General features: G+C 44.4%; 2 protein-coding genes across 2 annotated transcripts in view; both read right to left on the minus strand.

Annotated features, from left to right (window-relative positions):
* The window catches only part of mob2a (MOB kinase activator 2a), a 48,442-nt gene extending 42,412 nt beyond the window's left edge, over positions 1-6,030 (minus strand). Inside the window, exon 1 of the mRNA XM_048973528.1 lies at positions 5,602-6,030. Coding sequence (XP_048829485.1) covers positions 5,602-5,618 — 17 coding nt within the window. The 5' untranslated portion in view covers positions 5,619-6,030. The remainder of the gene's footprint in view (positions 1-5,601) is intronic.
* A 10,416-nt stretch (positions 6,031-16,446) lies between these two features.
* The window catches only part of dusp8a (dual specificity phosphatase 8a), a 44,150-nt gene continuing 40,311 nt past the window's right edge, over positions 16,447-20,285 (minus strand). Inside the window, 2 exon segments of the mRNA XM_048973489.1 lie at positions 16,447-19,696; positions 20,103-20,226. Coding sequence (XP_048829446.1) covers positions 18,604-19,696; positions 20,103-20,226 — 1,217 coding nt within the window. The 3' untranslated portion in view covers positions 16,447-18,603.

Below are 20,285 nucleotides of genomic sequence, written 5' to 3' on the forward strand. Positions count from 1 at the left end.
TGCGTCTTTCATCGCAAAAGAGACGTCTATCACAACTGATGGCGGGTAACAATGTTGTCAGTTTGCATTCCTCCGAGGATTCTGCTCTCCCTTCCTCACTTCAATTAGGCCAAGGTGGACAGCACGACTCCTTGGCGTGACAAAGTATTATCTGAGCAAACACACACGCGGAAACACTTTGGGCTTACCACAGTGCTGGGGAGCACGACAGGTGTGATGCATCACGGTAACAATGTCTGCAGTGCGGACTCCAATTAAAGGGCACTGGAAACTATCCCAACACACCCTGAGGGTTACAGAAAGCGTCCACCAGGCATTCCAAAGAGCAGGGAAATGAGGCATTTTTTATATAGTTATGTGAAAAAACAGTTCTATGGTTTTACATATTAGGACATTAAAAAAAAACAAAAAATAAATCACTTGGTACATACCGGGTTCTAAATTTTTTTTAGTCTAATCTCACATGTAAAAGTATTTAAAACACACACACACACACACAAAACAAGACCACTGCGTCATTATTTAACAAAAATGAAGCTAAAATCGAGAAGCCATGTGTGACAAAGTACACCCCATGATTCAATAGCTTGTAGCACCACCTTTAGCAGCAATAACTTGAAGTAATTGTTTTCTGCATGACTATCAGTCTCGCGCATGGTTGTGGAGGAATTCTGGCCCACTGTGCTTTACAACATTGCCTCAGTTGGCTGAGGTTTGAGGTCATTCATTTATGCACAGATCTCTTAAGGTCCCGCCGCGGCATGTCAATCGGCCTGAGGCCTGGACTTTGACTGGGCCATAGCACCTTGATTCTTTCCGTTCCAGCCGTTTCTGTTGTAGATTTGCTGGTGTGCTTGGGATCCTTGTCCTGTTGCATGACTCGGTTTCAGCCGAGCTTTAGCTGTCGGACAGATGGCCTCACATTTGACTCTACAATACTTTGCTGTACAGAGGAGTTCATGGTCGACTCAAATCACTGCAAGGTGCTCAGGTCCTGTGGCTGCAGAACAAGCCCAAATCATCACCCCTCCACCACGGTGCTTGACAGCTGGTATGAAGTGTTATGGCTGATCTGCTCCAGAACAAACATGTCCACTTCGGCTTCATCTGTCCAAAGGACATTGTTCCAGAAGACTTGTGGTGTGTTCAGATGCAACTCTGCCAACCTAAACCATGCTGCAGAGTTCTTTTTAGAGAGAAAAGGGTTTCTGTTGGAAGCCCTTCTAAACAAGCCCTACTTGTTGAATCTTTGTCTAATTGTACTGTCATGAACTTTAACATTTAACATGCCAACTTTGTCTTGAATGATTATTCACAAGTGGAAAACATTCTCTCTGTAGAATGATGCATTTCAAATAGCTTGGAAATGGCCTTATAATCCTTCCCAGATTGATGGGCAGCAACAATTGCTCTCTAAGATCATAGCTGATGTCTTTCCTCCTTGGCATCATGTTAACACACATCTGAATGCTCCAGACCAGCAAGCTGCCAAAACTTCTGCTTTTTTAGAGGTGGCCACACTTGCTGATGAGCAATTAATCAAGTGCATTTGATTAGCAGCAACTGGCTGTAAAGCTTGCCATCTTAATTCCTATGGAAGCAGTAAGGGGTGTACTTAATTTGTCACACGCTGTTTCTGTATTTTGGCTTAGTCTTGGTTAAATAAATAATGACAGGAAGTAATGGGTCATGTGTTCTTATTCATCACCTAAATTTAGGACCAGAGGACCAGATGATTTTTTTTATTATGGCCTGATATGTAAAACCTTAGAATTGAAAGAGGGTGTACTTTCTTTTTCACATGGCGGTATATAAACAACCAAATTCAATTCCCTCGGTGAAAAGCAGGGATTAAACATCTGGCATTCAAGTCTGTGTCCGCATAAAGGAGAGTCCTGTGGCGTAATGACAGCCACGGGGTCTCCAGTGGCTGTTCTGAACCCCCCCCAACCTCCTGCTGTGATCCATATTGACGGTTATTTGCAATAGCCGATGTCATGGGCTTTTCTTTAGTTACTTTATACCTTCTTTACACCATTATCTCCTTTTAAAGTGTATTTGCTCAATGGCACAACAGCACAGGCAGGAATAAACCACAATAACAAGAAACGTCATTTCTGTGGAGCCAGTAACAGGGAGGCGTTTCTATTCGCTTTGCTGGACGCACTTCTGCGAATCAGTTGCTTCTCTGTACAACATTGTAATCGGCATTCAGAGGGATTACACGGCATGTTCGCCGATCCGCGTTCTGCTCCGTCTGACACGGCCCGTCGCCCTGGCCTCGCTCGGGTGCGGAAGGTCTCAACCCAGCTATGCGCCTGAAAGGGCCAATGCACGAACCCCAGAGGCTGATGGGAAATGGGCCAGGAAGTGCAAAGCGGCCAGACAATTAAATATGGGGGGGGGGGGGGGGGGGGCATCTATAAGGGGCCCAGCACATTTAAATGTAAATTTGCTGCATGCTTACCAACGCATGCCCGTAAAAAAATAATAAAAAGTGTATGAAAATAAGGGGCTGATTCAAAAACCAAGACACAATGTAGATGCTAATGTCAGGGCGCGTCGAATTCAAATCTTTGTTTTATTTCAAAAAAATAATTATGGAAACCTCTCTCTCCATGGAAATAAGATGCAAATAATTTTTTAACCAAATTCTGACTAATTTCCATTTTATTTTTGAGAAAATGGATGTTCCTCAATTTAGAGGGAAGCAGATTTGGAACGTGGATTTGCTTGGGAGCCTACCCTGCTCGTACTTATATCTCCAGTGCTGATTTCTCAGACAGGTTGTCTGCTACCGAAAGGGGGTAATCATTCCCAAAGTCATCGGAGAGTGACACATGAAAGGGGTAACCAGATTCCCAGGGCCTGTCGCCCCACACCAAAATCAGGGAGCTGTGTAGGTTAGGGATGGGACCTCGCGCTGGCCGTCTAAGACGTGGATGCGAGCCCTGCCTGAACGAGAGTGAAGCTGCTCTCCTCCCTATTAAAAATGATTCCCATTCTTTCGTGGGACCTAGTCCATGTCATACAACCCTGCTAAAAATAGCAATACTTTTTCTTTACTGAAAAGAGCACAAGCGAAGGACAAAATACCCATATAAAATATCATTCCGTCCCTAAAATAAAGATGAAGCGATACGGTTTTATTTCACCGCTCAGTTGTCTTGAGGTTTATATCGCGATAGCAGGTACACTGTATGATACTATATATCATTTTCATTTATTAATATCCAAATATGGCGCCAAAATAAACCGTGCAGAAGGAATCCAAGAACACTGCAAGGGGGACATAAATAAAGGAGTTAAAACAGCAGGTTTTCCGGAAGTTCCTAGATACATCTGCTCAGGTTTCCACACCTGAGACAATGGTTGCACATGCATTCAAGTAGAAGGAACAGTGACTGTACTTCAGTGTACAAATCAGTCGGTCCTAAATGTCAGCCAGATTTCCTCTGTGTCCTCGGCTTCCGTCTCAGACACTCAGCAGTCCGCAGCTGCCATCTCCACCACATTGGCGCATAATGGACAAGTGGGCGGGAAAAGGATAGTGAGCAAAGCCCCTTTAAATGACTCAAAATAGAAAACAAAAAAATAGAAAGAAGTCTGAAAATGCATCTCAATATGGAAGTGAAACGACGCTAAAATCAGGCGTGAATCTCATGCAGCAACGAGATCCCGCACTCTGCTCTCGACCTGATAATAGCTTTTAAAAAAAAATGTGTCTCAGGCCAGACAGAGTAATTGAAGGGAAAGTCACATTTACAGAACTAAATATTTAAAATCCGGCATCACAGTAGCCTCAAATGAGCCGGATGCAGATAAATAAAACACGTGTCCCAGGCAACAAGGAAGGATTTACAGCCAATCGCAAATCACTGGGGGCAGTTGGGAGTGAACAGCACACCTGAAGCTGGATATACGAGGGAATATGGGTGGAATGGGGGTGTCGCACAAACAAACACAGACAGAACACAGACAGAACACAGACAGAACACAGACAGAACACAGACAGAACACAGACAGAACACAGACAGTCTACACACTAAGCATATGTGAGGCTGCAGTACTAACTGCCAATCCCTCAAGACTAACATGCTATGCTATGCTATGCTAAAAGAGCAGCCGATTCATTTACTGTCCGAAATTCTAAATCCTAAGACAACTCTGTGAAGGCGTTCCCTCGGCTGATTCTGGTAGGGTTGATATTGGCTGGACTCCGTTCTCACCGATGCCATAAACCACTACACCAAAGAATTCTCCCACCTAAATAAAATTCAAATGAGCCACTGACATCCAGACCACTACTTCCATGCCACTGGAGTGAGATCATTGTAAAACGAGTGAGAGCAAAGCACTTAAGGAGACAGGGCAGCTGTGCAAACATGCCACAATGCTGATCTCTCTGTTGTTCTGTGGCTTTTCTTCTTCTACCTGAACTTACCCATCCAAGGCACCCCTTCAACATGACTTATGGGCAGTGAGCAGAAGCAGCCTGCGTCTCTATTCCACCAGAATACTGGACAGGGACACCAATTCAGGATAGTACTGGTGGTATTCACCCCCATTTAAAAGACGTAACACAAGGCAAGACCTTTCCAACCATCAAAATGAACCTCAATAAACATCTTCAAATCTCATGGAGAGGCTGAGCTCTCTAAGGCACAGCAGAAAGGTAAATCAGAGCTAAATTAATCAAGAGGAGTCATGAAACCACTAAGACATGGGTTTACTTAAATATGTTAAGTATGCAGAAGAAGAACAGCAAATAACGCCAATTATAACTGACGCCAGGAGGACTTATAAAAATTGTTAACCAATGAATGGGCAAAAAGAGCTCAGCAGTCAGAACGAACTGCACCTCACAACAGCAGTATTATTAAAATTATTCTTTCACATAATTAGTATAAACATGGGAGGTGCAGATATACTCATAAGCGGCTTGAAATAGTTTCGATGTATTAAGTCGTTCATGACTCGCTGCTGAGGACTCGACCAAAAATCAAAAATAACTTGACAGGTCAGCAGCGCGTCTCCGAAGCGGACGCCGCGTCCACCGCACTTCGCCGAGGCCAGAAATAAACGCTGAACGGCGCTGGAAATAACATTATCTACTTCCTCAGCACCAGTATCCATATGTACACCAGCAGAAGTACAAATACGCTTATCGGTTTGATAAAGAAACTTTTTGTAACACCAGAAAAGTTACAAACGTGTTTTTTGGCTGGATAGTCATAAACATCTCGCAGTGGGACGCACCGTGTAAAGATGCACGGCACGACAGGCAGCCTGCTTAGTACGTACTATAAATAAACCAGACTGTACAGATTTATACATACAGTGTATATACACACAAGCATACTACACTCACATGCATGGTGCGCGTTCGTGTATTTATGCACACTTTGGCGATCGCAATCAGGTCAGTCTTCGTGCAGTAAGCAAAGTGGATTTTGAATGTAATGGATGGCATGATGATCGGGAGTAGGACGATGACAATAAATGAGGTTGTCAGGACGCCGCACCGGCGCCGATACCGCGGACATTTATTACAGCAGAGTGACATTCAAATAGCTTCTGCGGGGAAAGCCGTTTACTCACCCCATTAACCAGTCCATGGCTGCTGGGAGGATAAATGCACCTAAAGCTGGAGATGCACCCCCTCCCCAGCGGTCCTCCTCGTCCGGGATTTAAGGTGCCGATCTTCCGATTTCAGCGCGGCGCCGCCAGCCTAACAGGACCGCAGCCCGTAGGAGCCGGACCGGCGGCGCTGCTCTTGGGGCGGGCGGAGGAAGCGCTGCATTGACTTTGAGGTTAAGACGACGCAGGGAAAAGCGACTGTGTCAGTGCTGGTCCGGCGGCCTTAATCTGCGGGCCGGCCGATGAGGTGTCGCTCACTCCTCCAATGCACGGATCGCAAGGCCGAGTCACCGCCCGTTCGCCCTCGGTCATGAACCCTCGCATCGGCTCTACAGCCGCTCGCCTTACCACTCCTGCGCTCCAGCTCTGCCACATATAGGAAGTAAACACAGAGCCGACCCTCCCTCGCCGGGATGTGCACCGTCCCACGCAAGGCGACCTGAGCAGAGAAGCATGCCGGGATTTGTAGTTCGTACTCAGACTGGTAGTCGCTTTCCTAATTATTCTAAGATAAATATTCTAACCATAGTGTTTGACACATCAGTGCTTCCTTGCATAAGTAACTTTTGGACTAATGCACACGCGCTCCCATAAAGCATTGGTTGTGACATCTAATCAATGGCGAGATATGAAAGTTTATTTCTGGCATATTCAATTATCGTAATTAGGCTATATATGCTGGGACGTGGTAGTATTGAATTATTATACCATTTGTTCGTTATGTTGTGCTATATTACTTTATCAAAACTCTAAACACTAGATGATAATGTAATTAGTAAAAAAAAAATAATCCCATTTAATAAGGGCCATGAATTGGAAATAGATTCAAATTGACTAAAGTGAATTAAATAGGAAAATGTAAAGTGAAGCAAAAATGAAAATACAGGTTTATAATGTTCAAGTAGATAACCGACCTACGGAGCCAGTTATCCCAATCTATCACTCTGACAGCCAATTAACGTGTCGAGAATGACAATCATTATTTAGCCGCAGGGCAGGTGTCACACTCAGTCGTGTCTTTCCTTTTCTGTAGAAAATAATTGCTGTTTCACACACAAATATTTTCCTCTATGGCTGGGGGTGAAATTTTCAATGGCCATTGCAAGATTTGTGTAGGTATGTTTCAGTCCCCACGATTCTACAAATAACACTGGCGGTTATATGTAGAGCATGATAAGAATAGAAGTCTTACTCATACTGATAGTGACGCTTGAATGTGTCATTGTCGTCCATCTCTATATGGTCCAATCAGATTTAGCGAGACCGGAATATGAGCTACCATAGCGCACTATTAATTTCTGCTCGGATAGTGTCATGCTTTTGTAGTACAGAAGGGGGCACTGTCTACCATTAAGTAGTCCAAATCCACAATCCTATAACTCCTGAAGAATTATTACTGGGACCCTGGTTAGGGTCACAGGGCACATGCACGTGCTATAGGAAATTTAGAGTCACCAATTAACACTTTTTTGAACAAACAGGATGAAACCCACACAACACAGGCAAGACATGTCCACACACACTAAATGCACAGCCCAATTTTGCCAAGGTCAATATGCAGGTCATACAAGGCAGAGATGGGATTCCACGTCCTAAAACTACCAGGTGTGAATCAGGAGTGCTGCGTAATGAACCACATCGCTGCCCAGTGACAATTTCTTTTTCACCTAGAAATGGAGAAGGTTGCCTGTTCAAGTCCTAAACTAATATATTTCCAATAATGGATTTCAAACAAAGTGACAATAGTCAGCCGAACAACCAAACATTGGTGTGAATGTAGGAGAAGGTTTGTTATTTAAATCAGAGGATATTAAAATGAACCAAATAATTTCTTGCACCTAGATTCATCTGTGTAAAGAGTTCTTGCTGGACGTTGATGCAAGCTGAGGTGACCTCAGTGGTTAAACCCTTAAGGACCAATAGGACCATAATGTCAGGTGACTGAAGTGCACTAAAGGTGCCATGGTAAGGTTTTCTGCCATGGCGTGTGTGCCTGCTCACCATGATGCCCTCCTGACAACATATTCCGGCGTTAAACTCCACCCATTCACAGTACAAACATCCCTTTTAAACATCCTTCTTCATCATTTACAGTGAAACGTACATCAGTCAATTATGCAGCCCAAAGAGCATGTCAACCATCTGTAACACTGTACAATAAATAATGATAACCGATGTAAACTGGACTGCCCACACGTTTATAGGCAGGGATACACTGGCCTGCTATGATCTCCTGGGTGGAGAGGTTGGGGGGGGGATTGTAACTGGGGCCAGCAAGGTCATTTCCTGAAACATATCCTGCTATTGATCTGTAGCCTCTCACTGATATGACTGTATCTGCCCTGGCAGCAGGACAGAGAGCCCAGATCAGCTAATTCCAAGTGGTGACCTTATTGCTGTTGAGATTCAGTTTCATCCGGCAGTGTCCCGCTGCGATCCACACATCCGGCTGTCCTCTGCATCAGCGTCCTTTTTAAAATCCGCTCTCTTCCTCCCCTGAATCCAGACGCCAGAATAATGCTTGTTTCGGACCATGGGAAAAGCGAGTCTGCGGAGCTGATCTTCGCCCGTTGAGAAACATGTGCATGTATATTACGAAAGGCAGAGATGAAAAATATTACTTCGAGATGCTGTGAGTCATAAAAACACGTTTGCCGGGGTTCAACAGATAATAATTCAAAACGTTGGCCTTAAAAAGAGAACACCAGTGTCATCTGTCATGAAGGTTGATGTCATTCTGATCTATGAGTCTCTGTCATTTGTTATTCATTACAGCCTTCAAATTCAGAAAAATAAGATCACTAAAGAATATCTGCATGCCCTATTAGGTTTCTCTGAATTTTACCAAATCCCCAAGGATGTAATGCAGTGTTAGCTTTCTGATTTCAATGTCCTGCTCCAAAAAGAACAGGCTTCGAATGCTACTTAATTTGACCTTTCGATTGACGGTGCAGCAGCTCCACATACAGCTCTTGGGAAGATTTTAAACTGCATCTTTAGGCATTAAGATCTCTATCAGGTAAACAGCAGCACAGATGGGATTGGCCTTGTGGGCTATCTGTCACTAGCAAGCCGCTACCCTCGTGTTCATTTGACTGGTCTCCCACATACCCTCCTAAATTTCCACTGTTTCTGTGAAGCACATAACAGCAATGGGGGTTTGTTCACGCTGCATTCCCTTTAGTATTCTGACCACTACTGTGACTCTTCTTCTGTCAGACTTGCATATATATTTTATGAAGTAGCCATAATGCATATAAAACTACACTATTTTCCAGGATTCATACCTACCTGGATGAGGTCAGGAAATACTGGAACAACCTTTTATTACTTATTAATGCTCTTCCCCCGGCTGTCTGTGCACAATCTCTGAGGTGATTTGTCATGAAAATCTGTTAATTCATATTCCTAAATCACTCCGACAATGCAGAAGCCTTTCCCAAAAAAGTCAAAGTAGGATATACAGTGGGCCCAGAAATAAAGTCATGTCTTAAGTTATAAAAGACCCCTACCCCCCCCCCCCCCCCCCCCCCAATGCCAAGGTGACATTTTGTCACGGGGCCCATAATTTTTAGCTCCGCCCTTGGACAGAATGCTACATTCATGTCCACACTGCAAGTATGATTTTAGAGACACATATTCACTAAACCCACATGGTTTTTCGTCATGTGAGGAAACCAGTGCATCCCGTGAAACCCACAAAGACACAGGAAGAGCACACTGGGAGTCCTGGGACAGGAACAGCAGCCATGTTCTGTGAGGCTCCCGTGTTAAAATATATTGCAGCATTTGTGTGAAACTAAGAACATTTGCTCATACTTTTTGATCTCTTTGTTAATGAAAAACATGTAGAAATATTTTATGTAGAAAAATAACATAATTCATCTGGTGACAGTGGTTCTGAAATATGTCACACTCTTTCAGTTCATATTTTACTGGTATTTTATTACATGCGCGGGATAAAAGCATTGGATCCAAGTCCATATGCTTGTGCAATATTCTGTAAATCGACTTAGTGATTATGGCGTAGGAAGCTGTCAGTGTGAGGAATCTGCCTTAGCACAACTCACATCATTTATTCATAGACACTGGCTGCTTTTCATAAAAAACCATTAAAGAACATTAAAACGGAGACATCGCCCATTAATCACATGAATAATGAATGCAAGGTTGTGGTAGCCTTCCATTTTTTTGCTTTCGTTTTAAAAAAAGAAAAGATAAAAAAAACAGCAGGCACAGAAAAATTAATCTAATCCTAGCATGACTCTGAGTCACGGTGGCACCGGGCAGCTGAGGGACTCCGGGTGAAACGGGAGACACGAAGAAGGAGGCAAAGCCGGAGCGAAGTGCATTTTATTCACAGGCTCCCATTCCCCATCTGGACAACGGCTTCAATGGCACGAAGCTACTGAAATGCCAAATTCAGGAACGGGTGTCTATTTGTAGGTGTGTGTCATTGGGGCACAGGCGGATGGGCAACAAAACTCGAAAAAACATTTGCAGATGTCTCTATAATAGAAACAATGGATGAATTGTCATTCTCTTGATGATTTGCTGAAAATGGCCATTGGAGAATGACTGATATCGTAATCTGCCTATTTTTTTCTCCTGGCAAAGTCAGGTTTTCCATGAACAGCGTAAATTTAAAGTATAATTATGTTTATGAACAAAATCAAAGATACAGCCTTTGTGGAATATTTCACCTCTATAATATTTGCAAATGAGAAAACTTTATGAATTGTCATAACTCGTAACAGCCATCCGGTAAGTTTGCAAATTACTAATGGAAAAAGGCACGTTCGGTCCCGTATGTGTATGATGTACACTGGAACTGTAGAAGGACTGTCAACTCAGATACATCCACCAACGAAAGAGGAAATTATACAGCGGGATCTGCAGCCCTACAAGGTCATTGGGCTGTGGTTTGCAGAGGGTACTTGCGTCCTCCAGATATGCATTTATTATGTTATTAAATTAATATGTCATTAATATGCTATTAAAGTTAGACCGGGGAGCTCAGCTAGACCGTAAGATTTTCTTGGCTTTGTTGTGATTCTGCACACCGTTTTCTTAGCCGCAGAAGAAACGTTAGCACGTTAGCGGTAACGGTAGCCCCCCCACCCCGACCCAGGAAGCCAGAGCCGCTCACGTGCAGTAAATGCTGCAGACCTTGGGGTTATTGGATCTGCGTTAATAGCCGTCCTGTTTAGGTAATGCAGCCTCCCAGCCTGGGCCCGAATCAGAGCGTCAGAGAACCGGGCGTCAGCAAGCCAGCCGCTGGCGTCGGCACTCAGTCCTCATCCATCCAGACGTCCCCCAGGGCGCGCTGATGGACCGAGTGCTGATCTTAGCTCTGCGGACGTGGGCTTCGTGCTACACGGGGAGGGTATACGCGAGCGACTCGCTTCTTAAAAATCAAACATATTTCAGTAAGATGCTCCTAAACCAGAGTTAAAATCTAAAACTTACAGTCGTGCTCACAAGCCAGTGATCAGATTTCAAGACGTCGTGGGGAGGGGAAAAAAGACAGGAGACAGCTTGTTCTTGAGATAGAGAATGAAAAACTTTATTAACAATAAAAAAGGAGAAAAGGAGCATATCCGGTAAAAAACTCTGGCCAGAAGAAAAACCTAAAAATAAAAGCACATCTGCCCTTGGAATTCTGAGCAGCTTAAAACCTTAAAAGCTTAAAACAACGTGATGGAGAGAGACTTAATAAAATAAAAGAAAACTGTGTGAGGCTAAATTAAATGTGTACACGTTTGTAAAGCTAACAGTAGGTGGCAGTATTAAATTGCTCATGTCAATACCCTGCAGTCCAGCCGTACAGCTGAGATTTCATTCAGATGGAACCATTGATTTTCATAATCGGTTGTTAACGCAGATCATAATAACGTAATTCATTATCCACAAATAAACACATGAAAGCTGCACAAATCCAAGCCGTGCAAAGAAAGCTTATAATCTGCTTCCCAAATAGTATGAGGTTAACGTGCGGCCTTAGCACTGGACTGTCACTACTGCTTCTCCGCGTCAGAAGATTCACTTTCCGGGCTTAGCTCGAATCCCCCACTGGCTGATTTCCCATTGGTTGAGGCTCATGAGGTTGAATCCTCACCTTGAAGCCTTATTACTCCAAGGTGATAAGTGAGAGCGAATAAAATTAGTTGGTCTCATGGTTCAGGGTTAACGATTAGTAATTAGTAATGAACTAGGAAGATGAGTCTGGTTATGTGTGATGGGAGGTGATATTTGTCTGGGGCACATGACAAATTCACGCTCGCAGGACAGTAGATGTTGACTGTCTTGGCCGGGACTTTTACACACTGAGATAAATTTAAATGCACAAAATGTCTTTACGCATAAATCTTAGCCTTCTTGTTTGCCCTTAAGACCTTCTTCCTTCATGAGATTTGACAGCGGCCACACGCAGATCACGAGGTTGCAATTTTGTTTTCACGGTTACCTGCAGCTGCAGATTGCCTGTTTAAGGGAAACTCGGGCGATTCCAATGAAGTCAGCAGTTGTGTGGCTGAAATAAAAGCATCTGTCTTGCACGAAAGCAGGACATGAACTCTTGTCACCTGCCCAGGAAGTTTTCCCATGTACTAGTGTGTGGAAGAAATTGAAAACGACCGTTTACATTAGTGCAAAATGAGCATCACGGTAGGGGGGGAAAGAGTTTAGTCTGGAAGGAATATTCGTTACTCTTGCTAGCTTCTGGTGGCCTGGTTAGGATGTGCATTTGTAATAGAAAGACTACTGGTCTGAATCCCTGACCAGCAAAGTACCACTGCTCTGAGTAAAGGCACCAATCTCTGTTCCCCAGGTGCTGAATTAGCTGCCCCTTGCTGTGACAAATGGGTTAAACACCAAGGACACATTTTATTGTGGTGCTATGGTGTGTCAACAATGACAACTAATTGCTTCCCCTTCCCTAGTGAGGAACATAGTGCTGATATTGCCCCATAACCTCTCCACGTAAGGTCTCTCTTTGGACGCCATCAGTCCTGTTAACGAGCCACGACCATCATCCACACGCTCCTGCACACAGACATGGGATGCAGCCACTCTGTAACCATAACTGTCACATCCTTACTCTCCAATGCACAGGATGGTCTTGGGTTTCAGAAGAAATGGATTAAACCGGCATGTCGTTTCAGAATCACCTATATAGTGATGTGCACGGAACTATAGAGAACTTCGTAGTTTTAGAAGATCCCCTAGAGCGATATTAATGCTACATCGATCGTGCAAGCAAGCGTTAAAAATCACCCGGTCCTGTTATATATTAAATAAATGCTGCCATCAAACTTTCCCATTTTACCCTTTGTCTTCCTTAGTGTATTTACAGACAATGACATGCTCTGAATACACGCACCGGTCAAACAGGTTTCCAGGCATGCTTCACTGTTTTGCAGTTTTGCATTAACAGAAAAGAATTTCAGTGGAGAAAAAAAATCCATTCTTTCATTTTCCCTTTTCTATTTATCCAGCAAGAGTCCAAAGGGCAGGGGGCACCCTGGGTGGGATGCTAGTCCATCTCATAGCCTCGCACGCACACTCTCTCACACTATGATCTGTTCAAAAATGATTTTCCTAATAACATGCTTTTCGAAACCAGAACCCGTGGAAGAAGCACATGAAAGCACATTCGGAACGTGCAAACTCCACACTCTCAGAGTTGGGGATGGTCCTAAACCCCCAGCCCTGGAGACTCGAAGCTAAACATTGACCCATTGTGAAGCTCAGAAACATCGCAGTGGGTCAGTATTTGCTTTGTTTTTATAGGCACCAAAAAAACGATTCAGCCGAGACAAACAGTAACACAAGACCCATATATATGGAACAAAAATTAACAGTTCATATGATACATTTTAGTTTTGTCCCTAAATGGCAGAATTGTAACTTGATCTCTGTTAGACTTGCACATACCCAAGACGCATATGAAGCGACAGTATTTTCCAGGAGGTATACCTTATTGCCCTCCTGGATGGCACATATACAATATAATTACGATAACAGCCCCACATGGATAAAGATGGCCTCTTTCCATTTAGAACATTCATTAGAATTTAACACAGATTAACAATAAGAGAAGTCGATTATAATCTGAATCAGGGTTAACCTGAGCCAGTGTGGGCAGCAGGAGACATACTAATCAGCTGTAATCCTCCCCATCCTATCTTTAGAGAATGGATTCCCACACCTTCTCTGAGTGCAGTATAGTGCACACTTAACATTTGGTACCTTATACTCATGTATCACACACTTACACAGTCTAAGATTTTCACATTCTGACCTGCATAGTTTAGCTGACTTGCATATTTGGCCAAATGGATATCTATACAAGTAAATGCCCAGAGTTGCGCCTGTCTTGGGATTTGAGACAACAACAGTCAAGCTACAAGCCAACGCTTTAACTGCTGTACTCCCAACAGTCGCACCTTAACAGCACAAACTTACGCAACTCGTCTCTCAAGGTCGTGATGCACATATCTTCTCCTCCAGTCCACTGGTACAATGCTGATCTCCCGCTCTTACGAAGCGCGTCATCTCATTCTTACAATTAAGTCCCTGTCCATGAAGAGCAGGACATCCCTTACATTAAGACCCATTCAAACAAATCGAATGTTACCATAGCCAACCTACCGCCAGCAATGCATTCTATGTTTAGCTGACACAAGAACTCAACCATAAACCAAATCTATTAATACAGTGTGTCAGCAGTCAATTGCGTTCACTGTCTGCTGATGTGAATAGTTGTCTTATTAAGTTCTTGCTTTGTTTGGTCGATGTTTTGGTCTACTGCTTACACTTGTAATTGTGCATTCATAGGAGTCTAATTTCACTTTTACTCGGTTGTATTTTGGACAAGCATCTACTAAATAAAGTGAATATAAAGCACTTAAAATCTATTATAATATATATATATACATATCAGAGAACCTTTTTTGATTGTGAAGAAATGAAACTGATCAGCTCCATAGCCTGGAAATAAACCATCGTTTTACTACATTCATAAGAGTGGGAGAACACAGTGTTATCCAGTACATGACATCATGCCACAGAAATGAAGTTTGGCAGTGAATTTGCTCAGGAGAAGCAAATGCTCATGAGAAACAGCCCCTTGACCACAGGGGATTAAGGAAGTGTTACGTAAGGGGGGCGTTGCTGTTGGCTCTATCTGAAGTGCTTCTTGAAGAACTTCTCCCACCATAGCAAGAGGTCCTCGTTGGACCCAACTCCCAGCAAGTTTATGGAGTAGAGGAAGAAAAACCGAGGAAACAGAAGAAGTGTAATTACTCCAAAAAATGGCATAGCTAGAGTTTTGGCTACCGTGACACATCTTTAAAGGTATGGCCTCCTATTACACGGCGTGACATTTATAGCAGCCCTCTGCCATCCCCTCACCTCGCCTCTCTTTTAGAAGGCCAGAAAATGGCAGTGGGAGACAAAGCCAGGCAACGATAAGAGAAGATGATTGGCCTCAATGGTTCTGAAGTTCCAAATTTCGTGTATCATCATTTATTTTGTACCAAAGGAAATGAATAGCTCCAATCAGCCCGCTGTTAAAATTCAAGGGAGGCTGTGAGTATTAGTTCCTTAAAATAAGATTTTGTACCAAGAAAGGGAGCGAGTTCTCTCCTGCCTCCAGAAACTCATTGCTGTTCATCATTTATCACCTCCCTGGGAAAGCAATGAAGTCCCAGCAAAGACAGAAGGTTGTGCACCAATACCCTCCAGTCTCTAGCTGTTTCCTGGTCAATCCACCCACACAGAGATGGGTTACAGCCATGGCAGACTGGGAGTGAGTCCAGGGTGAGGGGGAACTGCTGGTTTTGTGTCACAGATTTAGTGTGATGTCATATTACTCTTTTGAGGATTTCAAAAGAGGTTAGACTGTGGCTGACTGGGCTAAGCCTCTCTTCCTCTGATCAGAAGGTTGCTGATCCCCGTGAGCAACAAATAAAGTGAAAAAAAATATTCGGTTTCATTCCTGCTGCTTGACACAGCAAGCAGACCGTTCGCTTCTGGGAATGCAGCAAACTCACAGGTGCTCAGAGATCATGAACTTTGACCTGCAAATCTGCCGTGCCGTGGGCTGAAAGTTTTTAATAACTTAATAAACAATAACTTACTAAACTGGAAGAACGCATACAGGCTGTAAGACATTAGCGTCACATTTAGCTCTTGATACCGCTAATGTGTACATGCGTACCAGTTATGTCAATTGGTGTTTATGATACGCCACTAGCTAGCATGCTTCTCACGTATTTTGCCACATGGTATTTTCAAAAGCACCACAATTCATGAGCTTACGGAAAGTACCTCGTTACATCATATTATCCAGTCACTCCCATTTTCGCTCAACTGGATATTTTTTTTTACAGTAATGTGACCATACCATACAGGTTTATAGTCTGAGGTGAACACACATTGGCCTAAAACCTATGGTATTTAAGGAAATAGGTCTTTATTATTTTTATGCTTTTTTATTTATTCAGAAGCAAATGCTCTGTTATGCCATGGCCAGTCTGAGCTATGTTTGGTGTGAGCTGCTGCTATCCAAAGTCATTAGTGTGGAGAAAAAGTGAGATAGATTATTTACCCATTCTCTAAACCTCATAACTATTTTTGGATGCAGTTTCATGCTTGTGAAAATCCAGAAAGTAAATTGAGGAAGAGACTTAAGATTCCAGAGTTTTGTAACAAGCAGACGCAGGACTGTGTTACGCCGGTTCAAAAAACACATCTAGTGTGGAGTGTTTCCGCAGCATTTAAAGATTAAAAACGCAACAAACATTTGTCTTTTCTGTTTGTATTTTTGTTTCATTTTCACAAAACAGGTACAACGGGAGGAAAAGAAAAGCCTTTCAATAGAACCTGAGGTATTTTTGCGTCAAGCAGCCTAAGGTATGTGAATATTCTCTTAGAAAGTTTCCTAAATTCATCCATTTGTAGATATGTTGCTATTTACAACAAGATCATAATAAACATCAATGATAACAAATGTAATAACCAGGACTGCCTGCATCTTGTCATAATGTACGTTTTAAATAATAATAATAATAATAATAATAATAATAATCATTTTAAAAAATAAAGAAGAAAGAAAAAATGTGTCACACATGGAAAAAACAAAACAGTCTAACCAGGTCTGAACGTACAGCAGCACAAGGAGAAGGTCTAATGTCAGTATTCAGAGTGTATCATCCGAAACCCCATCAAAACAACGAAAAAATAAAGAAAGAAGTCACTGGAAGGAGAGAAAAATCTTCTGCTTTTGTACTTTTGTACTTCCCTCATGTCTTTACCTTTGGACTGAGAGAAAAGAGGAAATAAAGACAGAGGGAGAAGACCAGAGAGAGAAAGAGAGACACATTGAGAAATATCATGTTAAAATACCCAGAATGCCCAGGGGCGGGCTTGGCTGCGAGAAAATCTCATAGAATCACAGGTGCCAGTAGCTTCTTTGTTTTGGTGTCATACTAGAATGTCCAGACCAGGAAATACAGTATGGCTCATCTACCCACCTTCAGCTAAATTAAATCACTTTGGATTGTGGGAGAGAAATGAGTGCAGGTGGGATTATCCCTGCAGACATATCTGCCACAGTTTGTGGGCCATCTGAAAACATTCTCTCTTTCTCAAAAATGTTCACTCTCTCCTGCCATATTTTAAATAAATACTATCCATAAATACAACGCAGAACAAAGGAGTACAAAGTAATTTTATATTCTCTCCGTCGTCTATTGGTGATTTTCTGTAAACACAATGCTCAAATGGATTAACTGCATGTTACCATCTTTCACCTGATTACCAGGCTTTCAAGATGATCTGTAGAACCTTCTAGAAGACCCTGGATTTTAGGGTTAAAATCTGAAGAAAAAAAAACAAGAAAACAGATGACTGCAGAGATTCTGCTGCCAGTAGTACCGCGCGAGGGGGGGGGGGGGGGGTCATGCCGTCTTTGGAACTTCAGCATGCTGTGATTCCTGCCCCCCCACCATCTTCGCTTGTCAGAACTGGAACAAAATGTGTTCATCTTCCAACAAATCCCTAAGATCTCAGTCTCCCTCACTGACAAGGAGGGAAAAAGAGAACCTTGTATTGCTTGAAATTTCTGTATGTGTGTGTGGTTATGTGTGTGCGAGGACGTGTGATTTTCATAAATACAACACAGTAAAATGTAAAGAAAAGTCCACAAACACTATAATTTCTCATTGCCAGAATGAACAGATACAATAAATAAAACATGAGGAAAATATTGCCCATTAAAACCGCAATAAAACTCTTTATGCTTAGTACTGTGTGTATATATCTGTCCTCCGTCAGTCACCAGCTGCTCTGAGCATGCTCAGTGTACACCTGGGTAGTTGCAGCTAAGAGGATCACGGAACATTGTTGTGCTGCCCGGCTGAGTCACAGGGGGCGAAACCTCCCAGCCGTGTCACCGACTACTGTTAACACTGTAGGGAAGGGTGAGGGGCTGTCGAGTGTCTTAACCACCCCTCCAGCGGAGGCACATGGCGCCGCGGCGCTTGGCACAGTTCAGCTGGCCACTCCTTCACACGCCGATCGGCAAAAATGTGCCACTAGGAGGCACTGTCCCCCTCGATCCTTCATTTCTACCTCAATGAGCGCCGACGCGGACGTCAGCAAGACGAGGTTAGACTGGAGGCTTTAGCTTCCCCGTGCAGCAGTATGCCCCCTTGTGGTGTGTTTGTGCTAGGGATTTCAGCAGGCATGTCATCTGCAATCCTCCCCCCACCCGCAAAAGGTCCAGGAGCACGTACAGACAGAGGGCTCTGCAGGATGTCTACCTTGCAGAATCAGTCACAAATGCGAACCGACAAAAAATAGATTCGTATTATAAATTAACCACCCAGTCCCCCAAAGTTCCCCAAAAAGTCCACAGCTTTGTGGTGGAGGAGCAGCCCCAGTGCGTAGACCTGTTGGTCAGGATACCTCGATGATCTCCATGCTGCCAGAGAAGCTGGACTGCTTGCCGATCTTGCCAAGCTCCTCGCGGGAACGTGTCTCAGCCATGCCCTCCTCGAACTCCATCTGACAGCTTCGCCGCTTGAACTGTTTCTCAGCAGAGGAAGGGCCGGTGGGCGGGGCCTCCTCATGCCAGCTGCCCCGCCCATCCCGAGCCTCGGGGGGCTTCTCTCGCAGGCGCACTGCCTCGCAACCGGCCCCTAGTCCACCGCAGCCGAACGCCACGTACGGGGCTCCTCCAAAGCGCATGGCAGCGGAGCCTCCGGCCGAGGTGTCTGCACCGAAGAACCAAGGTCCGTCACCTGTGGGCGTGTCAGGCGTGGTAGCCTGCGCTGGCTCTCTGTGCTTGGTCCACGCTGCGTTGGAGCCCGCAGCCGGCAGGCTGAGGAGTAGAGAGGCCTTCAGATTCTCGTCCAAGCTGGGGCTCTTGTGCGCAGCTGAGCCGCGGCTGAAGCCCAGGCTGAGTGTGCGGGCCGGCGAGCCTCCACTGGTGGCCTTCCCCCTCCGCCGCTGCCTGGGCCGCGACTCACTGCCCACGGGCGATTCGGCCGAACCTGGGCTATCCCCAACCGGGGAGAACTGGCACACACCGTTGGTGGTCCCAGGGCTGTCCAGCTTGCATAGCTTAGGGACGTCCTCGGAGTCCACAGGGGTGACGGCAAGTGAGGGGGGACGCTGGGGACCGGAGCTGGGAGCATAAACGGACTTGATGTCCAAAGAGAAGGAGCGCTTAAGGCGATTCGTGTCCAGGATGCGCTCCGCCGACAGGTGGAGCCCATTGAAACCCTGCTGCAGGGATGTGGGCGAGGCCACCTTGGACTCCACCTCGGGGGTCTCCAGCTTCTTCTCCAAATGTCCGGACTCAGGGCCTGGGAACGCGCATTTTACCTCCCCATTCTTAGACTCACGCTCCTCCTCCAGACTGTCAGATAATGCCTTGCCAGGACCTGACGAAAGAGCCTTCAGCAACTTCAAGCCCTTTTCAAACTCAAGCAGCTGACCCAGGAAGTTGAAGTTGGGTGAAATGGATGGTCTGCGGTCTTTCACAAACCTAGGAAGGCATATCGACACAGGGAAATCAGACTTCTGTATCATGTCACATGTGTGGACACAAAAATGATTGTGCATGCGGAGTTCGGAGGCAGAACAACAAAAACAATTATTGGTTCAGAGAGATACCCAATCAGATTGTAGAGGAGGTGCATCCAAACATATATAGAAGGTGGGACCAAGATATCTGATTCGTAGATCTTGCCTCCTCTAGCTTCTTGGACCCACCTCCCCTACTATCGGGTTGATTATCTCTATGATCTATCATTTTTCATTCTGCCCTCAGAACATTTCTGGACAAAGAAATCTCCTATGAGCAGCATTTCCTGTTCAAGATGGAATAGTAAGGAGCTCATTTATTTAACAGTCTTTAATGTGTGGGCTTCAAAGGCCAGGAAAGGGCTTACCTGTAAGCATCATCTGACGACAGGCCCATCGTCTTCATGATGTACGCAATGGCGATGGTGGCTGACCTGGAGATCCCCGCGAGACAGTGGACGATGACTCGGCAGTTGGACACCTTGGCTTTGTCTACGAAGGAGAAGGAGCCAAAAAAAAAAGATTCAATGCACTGCATAAGAAGATACAGG

Source organism: Brienomyrus brachyistius, chromosome 13, assembly GCF_023856365.1.
Source record: "Brienomyrus brachyistius isolate T26 chromosome 13, BBRACH_0.4, whole genome shotgun sequence".
In the NCBI taxonomy this organism is placed as follows: Eukaryota; Metazoa; Chordata; class Actinopteri; order Osteoglossiformes; family Mormyridae; genus Brienomyrus; species Brienomyrus brachyistius.